Source organism: Protobothrops mucrosquamatus, unplaced genomic scaffold (genome assembly GCF_001527695.2).
Source record: "Protobothrops mucrosquamatus isolate PMUCROS unplaced genomic scaffold, P.Mucros_1.0 scaffold199, whole genome shotgun sequence".
NCBI lineage: Eukaryota > Metazoa > Chordata > Lepidosauria > Squamata > Viperidae > Protobothrops > Protobothrops mucrosquamatus.
The window spans coordinates 234,686-248,644 of NW_015386555.1; the positions used below are offsets into that span (position 1 = coordinate 234,686).

A 13,959-nucleotide genomic window follows, 5' to 3' on the forward strand; every position below is an offset into this window, starting at 1 on the left:
AGTAGTATGCACAAAGCAACCTAAATTATGTTGCAGTTTGATATGGATTGCTTATATCACAAGAATGCAGGAATCAACAGTAACTGGGAAGATCTCCCTCATTTGTTTCAGAAAGCAGATCTTTCCAAGAAACATGCAGAATAGCTTCCTTTATTCATGCTAGTTCTGAATTTCCTGCAAGTGATGGTCCTGGTAATATGCAAGAATTCTGCTGCGCTTATCAGGTTAACTCCCCCGAGTCAATAAAGCAACAGTAGAGTGGAGAAAAGTATCTGTCTCTCCACATAAAGCATATTGCTATAGCTGGAAAAAAAAACCTCAAAGCTCTGGGGTGTAGTATCCATTAGTCCTATTATCAGACATTAGAAAGTTGGGGAAACAGAACTTTTAGTGCTAACAAAAGCCTGCATCTCTTTCCCTCCCACCGTGCCCAGAAACAGCACTCTGGGGCTTTTGTTCTGTTTGATGCAGCAAAGGAGCAGATGCTATAGGAAAGCAGAAAGAGTAGGCTCAAAGAGCTTCAAATGTGCGATAGTAAAGCTGTTGAGAGCATTGCCTTAAAAAAGAGCATCTTCTGCTGTACACAAAGAAAGTATCACATTCACAAAAACACATGGCATGGTGTAAGCCAAAATTCTGCATCCTGAACTAGAAAATGGACAGTCAAACGCGTTCTGAAGAATACAGTTTCTAGGATTGGAAACTCAAGTCTCTACAACTCACATCCAATTGTGACAGCCCACATTCAAGGAGAGAGCTTTTTTCGGTGGCAACACCCCCATTTATCGAATTGCTCCCCAGCAAGACTTGATTGGTGCACACATTATCATCATTCAGCCAGCAGGTGAAAACCTATTTTCCCAGACGTCGTCTTTTCATTTGTATAATTTTAGGTGCAGAATGAGAGTTTCTTTGGCTTTGTGTGTTTGTGTGCACATGCGCCCCTAGGAGTCGGTCTTGACTCCCGATGACTGCCTGCTCAAGTAGCTGCAGTTTTCTTGGCAAGTTTTTTTTCAGAAGTGGTTTGCCATTGTCTGCTTCCCAAGGCTGAGGGAAACGGAGTAGTCCAAGGTCACCCAGCTGGCTTTGTGCCTAAGTTTAAGGCTAGTACTCACAGTCTCCCACTTCTAACCTGATGCCCCTTAATCACTACTCCAAACATTTTACTTGATTTTATTGTTTATGTTTTCATTCAGATTTTTAGTATGCTTTACTGTAAATAGCCCAGGGCCTTAGCTAGTAGGTGTTTTAAATTTAACAAAATAAAATCCAATCATCTCCACAAACATGCCATGCTTTACCATTATCTTACCTATGTATTCAATGGCTTCCATGAACCAGGAGCTGATGTCAGTTTTGTGATTATCTTCTACTGGAATGCACTTATATTGAAAGTGTCCTTCGAAGTGGTTGGGGCAGTCCGATGAAACATTCAATAAAGCCGTTATTCCCAAGGCCTCCAACATGTCCCTCCGAGCTGCATGATGAGCACTGCCAAGGAAAAGAAAAGGCAAGATTTCCACCGGGCCACCCTACACCAGAGGGAAGAAATGAAAAAGAGGGGACAACGTAAGAAACAAGAAAAACACAGAACCTCACGAACGAAAAACAACACACTGGACGGTGGTCAATATCTCGCCAATTCTTTCAAAAAAGGACATCACCTGAACTTCTGTAGGCTACTGTCAAGATGCACATGGAAGTGTTGTCTTCACTGGGAAATGTTCTTATCTTGCTAATCTGTTTTTTTTTTTTTTAACATTCCGTTATGACTTGCTGATTGCACCATTCATCTATTTCTATCTTCATTATTCCATAATTTAAAAAAATATTTTCTGTTTAGAGAATATTTAAATAGAAGATTAAATCTGAAGTTCTGTAATAAAGGATCTTGCCCACCCTGCTAGGAAAAGATGGAGTCAGAGTCCAGATGCTCTCTGGCAACTCAGAAAATGTTGCCCCAAACAGCCAACTGTGTTCACCCACTTCATGGCTTCTTTTCACTAACCTCAAGATACTAAATATTACTCCTATAACTAAATTATGCTTTAGCTATACAGGCTGCAACATGTTCTTTCCACACTTACGTTTCAGTCCAAAAATCAAAGACCGCCACAGCACAGTTGGTGAATGTTTGCAGTTAAATTACATTTATAGATTGCCAACCATGAACTACAGAAAGTTGTTCACAGTTCTGATATTACCCACCATTTTTAATATTCAACCACCACCCCCCGCCTCCTAAAACAAAACTGGGAAATCAGTAAGTTTATATTCTGCATATCGTAATTAAGATGATAGAAAAATGAGTGCCAGCAAAAATGCCACCTTAAATTTTATTTAGAAGTGCCAGCATGCCGAGTCACAGTGAACATGTAACTCCTAATCAGGTTTTTGGACAGGCAGTGCTGTGAAACATATACCCAAGGCTCCATATCAGTTGCTGACAGCAAAGGAAAAAAAATGCACATTTACTGCCTCTCTCCAAATAAACTTTTGTACCTGCTAGCAAATAACTTCGGAATGCACTTTATCACTTCCTTAATGACCGTACTGTCATTCTTTGTATGTAGCTCTGCACTGCAGGTTTGGTTCAGTGTGCTAAGATCAGAGCAAGCCAATAACAGTGGCCTGCTATACTAGCAGCTAGAAAGGGTCTCATCAATCATCAATGGATTCCTCCACTTGAAGTATTTCAGGATTGAGATCGGCAGAAGATTACAAAATGAGGGCAAGTCTGCTCTACTATTATCTCTGGATAACCTGGAACCTGACAACTCTGCTTCAGCCTCCATGCATTCCAAGGAATAAGCTGTTCTTATTGCCTAATTTCTGCTACATATGCAGTCACATGGCTTGAGAAGGAATTTCACTGCCTCTTTGTCCGTGCGCAAATTTGTACGTTCCTTGATTTTAAGAATATTAATCTCTTCTTGACAGACACATATGTGCAACAAGCTTAGTTGCAGACAGTTAAAGCTAAAATAATTTCATCCCAAAATATGTGGATTTGGGAGATGACTTACCTCCCTCTCCTGTCCCCTGAAAATGATCTGTCTCTCAATACATTCTCCTTTTTGGAAAGTACGCAAGTTTATGGCACCTGAACCTAAAATACTTGTGGGCTAGAATTTCTATTACTAGACAGAGAAAGGTCACCAAGTTCCAATTAAACACAAAGACCATTCACGCTAGAAATTACATAAGAAACCCTGTTAGTGAACCAGTGTTTGCTAGAATTGAAGCCACCTTAATCAAAGCAATCCTAGTCTTTGTTTTTGTTGATGCTATTGTAATTAAGATACTTTACTATGATTGACAGTACATCTGTATAAATATATTGACAACTTGAGGTAAATTAACATACATCTATTGTATGATTTTTGTACTGCAGGTTATTTTATCTCAGTTTCACAATTGAAATCAATCAGGGCTATCTACCTATGTGTTCTTCTTTTCAGCTCTTAACTTTATATAAATCTCTGAATCTAATTTGACAAGCCAAAAGATAGCTTGAAACACAAGAGTCTAGAAGAGGTTAATGAAAGAATATCACATACCCAAGTTTTACTTTTATTGATTCAATCTCTACGAGTTGCAGGACAAACTCTTATACAATACAGGTAGTCCTTGCTTAATGTCCAGTCATTTATCAACCATTCAAAGTTATGCCCCCCTCCAAGTTACAGCCCATTCTCAAAGTTAGGAGTATCACATACCCCCTGCAGTTGCATGATGTTCCATAGGGCAGGGGCCACAGCACATCTTAGGACATCTGCCTAGAACCCACCAGATATTACTGCTTAGTAGATGAGGCCAGTAGCTTACCCTTGCTGCTCAACCTAATGAAACAGACAGATGTAACTAGGAAGTGGTAGTTCCTCAAATAACTTAGTCCCAGGGCATGTAGGGCTTTAAAGGTCAAATCCAGCACCTTGGATTGCACCCAGATGCAAACTGGCAACCAGTTGAGCTCACGGAAGAGAGATGTAATTTATGCCACACAAAGGCAGACATAACTGTGCAGCCACATTCTGCACTAGCTAACGCTTCTAAATACTTTTTAATGGTATTACAGCGTATTACAGTAATTCATTCTAGAGATGACTATGGCATAAGTAAATGCAACTAGAGCCTCAGGGTGCAGGAAAGGTTGCATTTGGAACACAACAAGAAGTTATACAAAGGCCCTCCTAGCTATGACTGCCACCTGCTCCTCCAGCAGGAGTTGTGACTCTAGAAGGATCCCCAGATTGCACACCAGGTTCATTTGGGGAGAGCCAACAGTGCTTCCCAAAATAAACATCTTCTTTAGGAGGCCAAGACACAAAACATGGGTCCAACCAAGAACATCTATGCATGATATGCAGGTCCTGACCATTTTCTTTGTTAAGCTGAAAAGTGCGTGCAGAGATCTACAGATTTACATCACTATGCACCCATCTGGAGCACATCGGAATCTATCATTTCAAAAAGCTGAAGCGAAGAAAAGAAAAAGTGCAATAAAAACATTGCCCTAGATGGATTTGTCTCCCATTTTCAGCATGCATTCCAATTAATAACAAATTACCCAGAGATTTCTGGTCAACAATGCTGTGCAGGGGAAAAGAACTTTATGCTGTTTTTGACCACACAGCAAACAAGTTGCTTTGATTTCCCTCTAGTGCTTCACTATACTACTAAATTTGTACTGCCCAACATGAACAATGTCATGGTTACATTTTGGAGCAGATGGGAAAACCAAGAGTTACATCTCCACTTGACCATGGAACTCCTTGGATGGCTTGAGACCAATCTATATCTCAGGTCAATCTATCTCACAAGGTGAGTTTAAAAAAAAGAGGAGAAACCTCCACAATACTAGAGAAAAGTATAAAAACTTGTCCTTGTGGATCTGGAGAACCTGAAATTCCAGTCCGTGTGTTCCTTCAGTGTCCTTTCTATAACTACTTGTGCTCAACTCACATAACTCTACTTGCCAACAGAAGTGCCATCTGTTCTGAAAATGATTTGCTTTATATCACCAGGTCAAAACCTGAACATCTCCAGAAAGATTGCAATATTGGCTACGGCAAAATACTGTCTTGATTTTAGGATTTATAACTATAAAAAAACAATTTTTACCTTGGATGCTGTTCTGCATCATATATGACTCATTACCAAGCACAATTAAATTACACTCGAGAGGACAACCCCCGGGTATATCACCAGAGGGATGTGGAGGCCATCAATAAATAAAAGGAAGCTTTTTGCCTCAGAGAGCAGACAAGCTTTGAAGTGTAGAGAAGCCAACCTACCTGATCGTGCTGTGGTGTCCCACAGGAACTGCAGCTATGGTCCAGATGCTCCACAGGTGCCAAAGTAGAGGCTGCTGTAAGAGATTTTGTCTTTGTGCAGAATTCTGGATATTCTGACTGGAATCTTTCGTAACCACCTGAAAGTAAAAAAAAAGATGCTGAAAACACCCCTTTTCAAAGCTGTTCCAAGATGCTACGGATTTATTTCCAAGATGCTACAGATTTATTCAACTATTACCGATACACAGAATAGACACAGAGGCCGGCCCACCTCCAACATATGCACAACATGCATAAATGTGTATTCAGACTTACATACTAAATGCCCATTGCCACAGAATTTTGCTTAAAAGCAGAGGAAGAGACGATGCCACAGCACAGTGGCAATGATAGGACTCATTATAATAAAAGAGACGACAAAGTCAAGGATGTTCCAAAGTTTTTAATGACACTGTAAACCTGTTCATGAAGTTTTCTTGGCGATAGTATGAAATCTTCTTCTGGAACTTTGACTTCTCACAGCCTTGGAATTCCCTGATGATCTCCCATACCAATTAATCAAGCCTAATCAGGCCTGGCTTCCAAGACTGACTAAAACTAGACAGTTTTAGCAGAGGACTGGCAATGCACTCAGCACTTAGCACAGGTATCTTCAAAATATCTCCTTCAAGGTATGTTACTGCTACAGATCCCCATTTCCCCCGCCCATTTCCCATTTGTTACATTAGTGCCTTAGAGGAAAAACAAGCTGCTGCCTTGTTTCTCTGAAAATAAGACCTGGTCTTAATTTTTCCCCCTCCAAAAGAGGTACTAATTTTTGGGGCAGAAGGGGTGTCTTTTCCACTCACAACTGCATTGACAGCCCCGCCCAGTCGGCCCACTTCTTCTGGGGCCAAAGGAGCAGCTTCGTTCTGCAGCTGAGAATGGAGCTCGGGCCTGCATTTCATAGTCAGAGGCCTTTCCGGAAGGCCTCTGCAGCCAAGAACAGAGCTACGGATTCTCCACACAGGCACTGAAAGATATATTATGTCTGTGTAAATTGGGATCAGGTAGACCAGATCCCTTCCTCTTATGTATCACACCATTCTCCTGATGTCAAACTAGAAATTCAGCACTGCCATTCACTCAGTCAGCCAGAAACAGGCAAGAGCTCCGATATGTATTGCTGTCAGCTAACTTGGCATCAGTAAGTATACCGGTAGTTCTCGACTTATAACCACAATTAAGTCCAGAATTTTGGTCATAAGTCATTGTGATTGAAAGTAGAGTCACCGTGTCACTGGACTTGATTTTAGACCTGTTCTTATGATGGTCATTAAGTGAACCACCTTATCCAATGGGTGTTTTGGAGGGGGAAGGCAGCAAAAAACACAGCAAAATATGATCATGTGATGGCAGGATGCTCTAATCATTTGTAAATTTGAGCCAATTTCCTGCAATGCAATCACATGACTGTGCAGCAGTTGTAATTTCAAGGATAAATCATAAGTAACTTTATCATAATTTTGAATGATCATTAAGCAACCGTTTCTAAGTTGAGGACTACCTGAACTCTAAAAACACAGTGAAACTGAGTGTGTGATCATGAATGTTTGGTTACCAAGGGACCTTTCATGATTGTTGGAAGGTTACTAAGGAACCTACCATGACTTAGTTTACATCTTCAAACTTCATTTGAACTATGCCTATCATTTTGGTGTCTCTTTTTCACCACTCACTGCTTTCCCTCCCACCATATACATATAGCTGTAGCTAAGGATATTATTAATCATCCATCTGTCAATATTAAGCACTTGTGCCCCTGCCGCAAGCTTTCACTTATACATTGTTAGTTTCTAAGGTGTCAAAAGTTTTTGTTGTAGCTACCGTACAAATTAACATGATTATACTTCTGGAAAGTTTACAGCAAATTTGTTAACACAAAGTCCTCTTAGTGTAAAGTCCATTTGCTACTTCTGAAGGCACTCAATAGTGAAATGGGTAGCATATAAATTTAATAAATACTTTACAACCACCAAAATTTGGCAAACCAGTAGAACCCCCAATTTCTGGGTCAATTTTATTCATACAATTTTAAAGGCTGCCGGACTCCAGAAGGCAACAAAATAGTAGAACAGATTATGCACACCCTGAAGCAAAACTGCAATGGTACCTTGGTACTCATCATTAATTGGTTTCAGAAGACACAATGAGTACTAAAAATAATGAGTACCAAAAACATTTTCCCCATAAAGAATAATGTAGTGAGTCACAAGGCAGCTGACAAGAAGTTCTAGCTTGTGCATTGAGTACCGGACCAGAACAAAATTTTCATGTCAAAATGCGTTGAATACCAAAATAAGGAACCTACAGCAGCTCAACAGCCACCATTCTCAAGGCTTGGGAGAACACTCAAGTTTCATAGACCAACCTACATGGACTGCAAAATAACATCTGCCACATTAGGAGCTGGCCAGCAGTATCTCTTTCAGGGTGATGGTCAATTTATTATTTTCTTTAAAACCCTGTCAGGCTGCAAAAGCTGCTTAGCTAGCTGGCCACCTGTCAGGCAGGCTTGTCACAGACTTTCAGAACTACATCAGGATAGAAGGCATTCTGGATGAGTACAGTTCCAGAGGGCAGGTCCTGCAATAGAGAAGCCATGCGTCCTAGACTCTGATAGATTACTTTGTTTGATGAAGGAAACCTGGAGTGTCTTAACGTCTCCAGTCTCTGATGGCTTCTGCCCCTGGAGTGGGCAGAAACCATCAGAGAAGGGTGGTCCCTCAAATCACCAGGCCCTATGCCATGGATGGATTAATAGGTGATAGCCAGGACTTGTAATGCACTTGGAAGTCAACTGGCAACCAGTGCTATTTACAGAGCAGTGGTGCCATGTGGGCATGACATGGCATGCTATCACTGCTCACACCACTGAATTCTGGATCAGGCGTAGCTTTTGGATGGTATTCAAGGGCAGTCCAATACAGATTGCCTTGCAAGAGTCTGTTTTTGAGGTGGTTAGGGCATGATCATCTAAAGGCATCCTGAATTAGGAATGGGCACAACAGAAACACTAGATCAGTGATGGCGAACCTTTTAGAGACCAAGTGCCCAAAAACTGGCCCTGCCCCCGCTCCACCCCGCCTGCCCACAGGGCCACTAACCGCCTCCAGGACCCGCTGCAGATCTCCCAGGCAGCCCAGCAGCGCTATGGCGGTCACGCCCTCTGCAGCATCAACTGTGCACAATGGGGTGTGAGGGCAGAGTCTTGTCTATGCTGCCTGGCTGCCATGTCCTTGGCTGTGCTGCTCCGCGTGGGCCATGGTCAGGGGCGACTCTCCTTCAGGGGGTCTGCTGGAGGAGGGGGTCGCGGCGGGAGACAAGGCTGGGGCAACAGCACATGTGCCCACAGAGAGGGCTCCAAGTGCCACCTCTGGCACCCGTGCCATAGGTTCGCCACCACTGCACTAGATGAATCTATTTGAAAGCCTTCTTGGGTAAAGCTGCCTCCTGCTTCTAAAGTTCATGTGAATGTCAAATGGGAAAGTACTAATCCATCAGAACTAAAGATGGAAAGTCCGTTGAATTGAAGAACCCAAGTATCCACAAGTACTAGGTCTTGTTAGATTGAGTCCAAGTCTGTTCCTCCCTGTTCAGATCTGAACAACCTCCAGACACTGTCCTCCAGACAGGACATTGACCACATTACTTGGATGGCCCCGTATCAAGTCATGTTATTGGGTGTCATTTACCATGCTGGTCACATTGAATCCCCAAATGATGATCTCACCCAGAAGTATCATGCAAATGTTAAACACAAGTGGTTACTTTCAACCCGAGACATTCTGCAAATGACAGGCTGTGGTTATGGCCTCTCCCCCTCCATCAATACCCACTGCAACCAACAAATCAGGAAGAACCACCATAATACAGTCCCTATCATTCCCAGCTGGACCATGACTGATGCTACTGAAAGCTGCTGAGAAATCATGGAGCACAAGGATGGACACACAACCCTCATCTCAATTCTGCCAAATGTCATTAACAGGCACTCTCCAAATTGTGATTTTAATCTTCCCAGGAATAGCAAGTTCTACCGTTCATACACAAATGCAATGCTCTTCTCCACCACATTAATTTTTAGTATGAGTAATTTCACCTTATCCTACAGAAATGCTCACACTGAGGAGGCTTTTAAGTGCAAGGTCGTCATCCTTCTTCCTCCTCCATTATTTTATTTATTGATTAAACTCTTTCAACCGGTCTTCCATCCCAAGTATCTTAATGGATCGAGGTTTATTTGTACATAAGCCACAGGAGGAGATGTTATAATATAAGTGGCTAAAATGCACATAACAGTAGGACATTCTATGAAGCAGGCTGATCCAGTAAAAGATCTCTCATTCTCTTAGTCAGATCTGGATTACAGCAGGCAGTTCCCTCCCACCCCCAAACCTATTGGAGGAAGCTAGAAAAGTAACAGGAAAGACACCCCTCCCCAGTTCCGAAGCTTTTGTAAAGGTAAAGCTAAATGTAGCAATTCCACTTAAAATTTTCAAAGATTAAGCATTAGAAAATATTTTCTATCCACTTCCCTCAGGGTTTGTAGGAACAGTACTGCTGAACGAGATCTTTGAACAGCATTATTGCAAAAATGCACTATTCCCAGAGCAGTAAGCTAAAAAATAAATTGCATTTAATTGTTCAATAGAATAGACTCCCAATGTGAAAAAAATATATTGAATTTAGATAAATAAAAACAGGACTGTATACATTACAAGGCTACATGCAAAATAACACCTGTCCAGTAAGGTTCATATTCTGCACATGCCCAAACCAAACCAAGTTAGGTAAATTAATCAAATGTTCATAATTAATTCTAGCTTTGTTTAGCATGACTCCCAGGGGAAGCCAAGGCAATCATGAAGCAACACACTAAATTCTGAAGAGATATTTGATCCTCTAGTAGAAGACTGAGGGAAAGCAAGAGAATTGGCTGCACATTTTATGTATATTACAATTCCCTGTAAAATGGTTCCTAATTGGCCTGTTTGTTTTGTTTTGATATTTACTAGGGATACATAATTCTCTTTATTTTATGAAAATCTGCAAACCAACTTGGATGACTCTAGTCCAGGGGTAGGCAACCTTGGCTCTTTTATGACTCGTGGACTTCAACTCCCAGAATTCCTGAGCCAGCCATGCTCGCTCAGGAATTCTGGGAGTTGAAGTCCACGAGTCATAAAAGAGCCAAGGTTGCCTACCCCTGCTCTAGTAGTTGGCTGAGGTCTATGCCTATAAAGAGCCTAAGCAGAGTTCTCCACTTTCCAAGCCCCTCCCCAAGCAGCTCCAACTTTAGCAGTCATTTTTTTCAGCAAAACTGCATTGCAACATCAAGCATTTCCAGGAAAGAGAAGGACATGGGGCTTCTATAAGGGTTGGGAAGAAGAATTCCAACAATAGGAATTGGCTAATTAGATAACAAAATGTTACAACTTAAAAGCCCCAATCTTGCTAACCCAATTCATGATTTCACTGAAGTGAAATACAAATGAAGCCAAGATGCACAAAGAACTAATCAGCTGCCAAAGGAGTACAAATGCCTTTTGAAATTGATCGATGGTATTGGTTTATTTTGACTTTTTGTCTGCTTTAAACATGATTGTCTTAGCATTAAAAGAATTGTTCTGTGAATCATTATTTTAAAACAGCCTCCCCTTATATTAGAGATTATAACCATTTATCTCAAGACTCCAGTTTCATCGTCACCATTAGTTTCAGTAATTAGCAAATCTACTGATTAAAGTGTAGGGCTTTCTGTTCATCTATAACACAAGGTTTTGAAAATAATATATATATATATATATATATATATATATATATATATATATATATATATATATATATATATATGTGTGTGTGTGTGTGTGTGTGTGTGTGTGTGTGTGTGTATGTGTATGTGTATGTGTATGTGTATGTGTATGTGTATGTGTATGTATATGTATATGTATATGTATATGTATATATATATTTGATGGGGCCTATGACCACTGTCTTTCCAATGTCCCTTTAGAAGAAGGAAACCATAAAAAAATTCCTATTCTGAGCTGGAATATTTTGGCTAGGGCTATTTAAGGACACAGGGCTGGAGTGGGGATTATTTCACAGAAGCCCATAAGAACTTCCTTCCAGGAAACACAGATACAGTCCCTGGAGCCATGGCACTACAAAACGGTAGGGCTACTTTCTACCACTACCACCACCCTTATTCTCATGCATTCCTAAGGGGAGAGGCCATTTGGGGGGGAACAATAAAACAGGATCTCTCACCCTTTTCCCTTCCACCCACCCAAAGCTTTTGTAATTCAAAAGGTCACCAGCTGCCTTCATGCACACAACCAGCTAATAAGTCAAATGGGCAGGAAATACCCCTCCCTCCCAATACCGCCTGGTTTCCTTGGGCCACACCCAAGCAAGAAAGGGGAACTAGCTGAGGGGCAAAGATTATAAGGGAATCCATTATTAGTCAAAGCATGGCTTTTGCTAACTCCCCCCCCCTTCCCCAACACCTTGGATAACCCAATTCGGCCACTGAATGGTTTTTCTCACTCTGGGTCAATTTCCTAGCAGCTTTTCTCACATACAGTTGTATTAAAGGCCACATCCTGTTGACTGCTGGACTGTTTACTTTTTTTTTTTGAGGGCAATCTGATTGCCTGGAAAACTCTGAGTTGACAAACAGCGGGGACCCCAAGCCATTTTCTTCAGAAAAGTGATCAAATGCCTTTTAGAGAGAAAAAAACAACACGCTCCTTCTGGGGATTAGGAACACAGTTCACCTTCTTTTCAGGTTCTTTCTTGACCTCTTTGCCAAACCATGGGGCAGAGGGGGAAATCTGAGAAATTGGGGGAAGGAGAAGAGCTCAGGATTGGACAGGTTGAACCCTCTAAGTGAAATGAGTCTGCAGGAACCTGCCCGTGGTCCTTCCTTTTCGGTTGGCCCGGGGCTGAGAAATTCTCTCTAGGACAGTGTTTCTCAACCTTGACAATTTTAAGGCATGTGGACTTCAACTCCCAGAATTCCACAGCCAGCATTGCTGGCTGTGGAATTCTGGGAGTTGAAGTCCACATGCCTTAAAATTGTCAAGGTTGAGAAACACTGCTCTAGGAGCTGAAGAAGTTTCCAAACCGCCCTGACTACCGCCGCTTGTTTTCTAACAACAGGCGTCTCACTCTTGCCCCGACGCCCGAGTCAAGTGGCGGGCAGAGGGGCGCAAAGTCAAGCGAGGGAACAGCCGCGGGCCGCTGGCGTCATCGCCGGTCAAACCACGCCAGAGCGAGCTCTCCCCGTCCCCTCCCGCCAGACGGAAGTGAAGGAGGGCGTGAGAGGGGACTGACACGCGGCTCACACGTTGTGCCCTTCGAATGGGTGGGATTTAGACCTCCTCTCCCTTCATTCCGCCCCCGGCAGCACTCACTGGCGAGTCCCCACATCCTTTGCAAGCGAGGAGGAGAATGAACCGGGCGACTTAACAGGCCCGGAGGAGAGAGGGGAAATGGCCCGACTCGAAGACTGGTCTCCGTCCTCCTCCGGCATAGCGGCGACGGCGGGGTCCTTGCCAATCAGTCTGAATTATAAACCTCAAGGCTTTCAGAGTCCTGCGTATTCCAAATCGCGAGGTGTGTGTGTGTGTGTGTGTGTGTGTGAAGAGGTACATGCTCAGTGTCATCCTTCTCATGCTTGTAACTAATCGCGAGGGGTGTGTGTGTGTGTGTGTGTGTGTCAAGAGGTACATGCTCAGTGTCATTATCCTTCTCATGCTTGTAACTATGATTTAAACCCCGGGGGCCCCGCACATTCCAACCGGCCCCTTTAAACCCATAATCCGCTGAACGGTCTGGCTCAAACCAGCATACGGGAAGTGGGTCTTTTAAGAGCCAGAGTCCAAACGCCTGATATACTCCCCGGCTAAGTTCGTGCGCCCCTCTTCCCCCCCCCCTCCGCCTACCTTTCAGCAAGCAGATGTTCGTGTGCTCCGTGTCCTTGCGCAGCGTCCGCACCACCAACGACACGGTGCTATCCTCCCGCAGAGATTCGGCCCGCGGGCTCCGCTCGTCATACACAACTACGGCCGAGTAGAGCCCCGAAAGCAGGCGGGAGCGCACCTCGTCTTCCGCCGGGAGGATCTGCTCCAAGCTGATCGACCCTTTGGTCCGCCGTCGGACGATGGTGTTGCACCTCACGTTGAGCGCGCCGCGGATGTAGCCGGCGCTGTGAGCGAGGAAGGGCCTGCAGTCCAAGAGGAGACACTTCCCGCCAGCGGAAGGAGATGAGGAACTGCTAATGGTGGTGCCGCCGCCGGCTTGGTTGTAGCTCCCGCCGCTGTAGTCCCCCCGGTGCAGGAGGTGCCGAAGCACGCTGCAGTCCATCTCCCGCAGCTCCACCATGGCTGCCGGCTCTGCGCAGCCTTCTTCCTGCCCCAGGAACGGCTAGGCTAGGGCCTTAGCACATTTTGCCCCCGCTTCCGCGCCCGTATCAGCTCAGTCATTAATAACGGAGCTCCTGCTAGTAGTGGCAAGGCAGCCCGCACGCTCGCTCGAGTGCGGGGGAGGGCTCTTTTTACTACCTCGCTCCGCCCCCCACATCCTCTCCTCTCTCCTTTCCCCTCTCTCTCCGGCG

General features: G+C 43.6%; 1 protein-coding gene across 1 annotated transcript in view; it reads right to left on the reverse strand.

The window, feature by feature from the left end:
• DUSP4 (dual specificity phosphatase 4) overlaps window positions 1-13,727 on the reverse strand; it is a 15,577-nt gene extending 1,850 nt beyond the window's left edge. The window contains exons 1-3 of the mRNA XM_015813838.1: window positions 13,289-13,727; window positions 5,298-5,434; window positions 1,313-1,532 (exon numbers count right to left, since the gene is read on the reverse strand). Of these exons, the coding sequence (XP_015669324.1) occupies window positions 1,313-1,532; window positions 5,298-5,434; window positions 13,289-13,727 (796 nt within the window). The remainder of the gene's footprint in view (window positions 1-1,312; window positions 1,533-5,297; window positions 5,435-13,288) is intronic.
• Window positions 13,728-13,959: the final 232 nt, after the last annotated feature.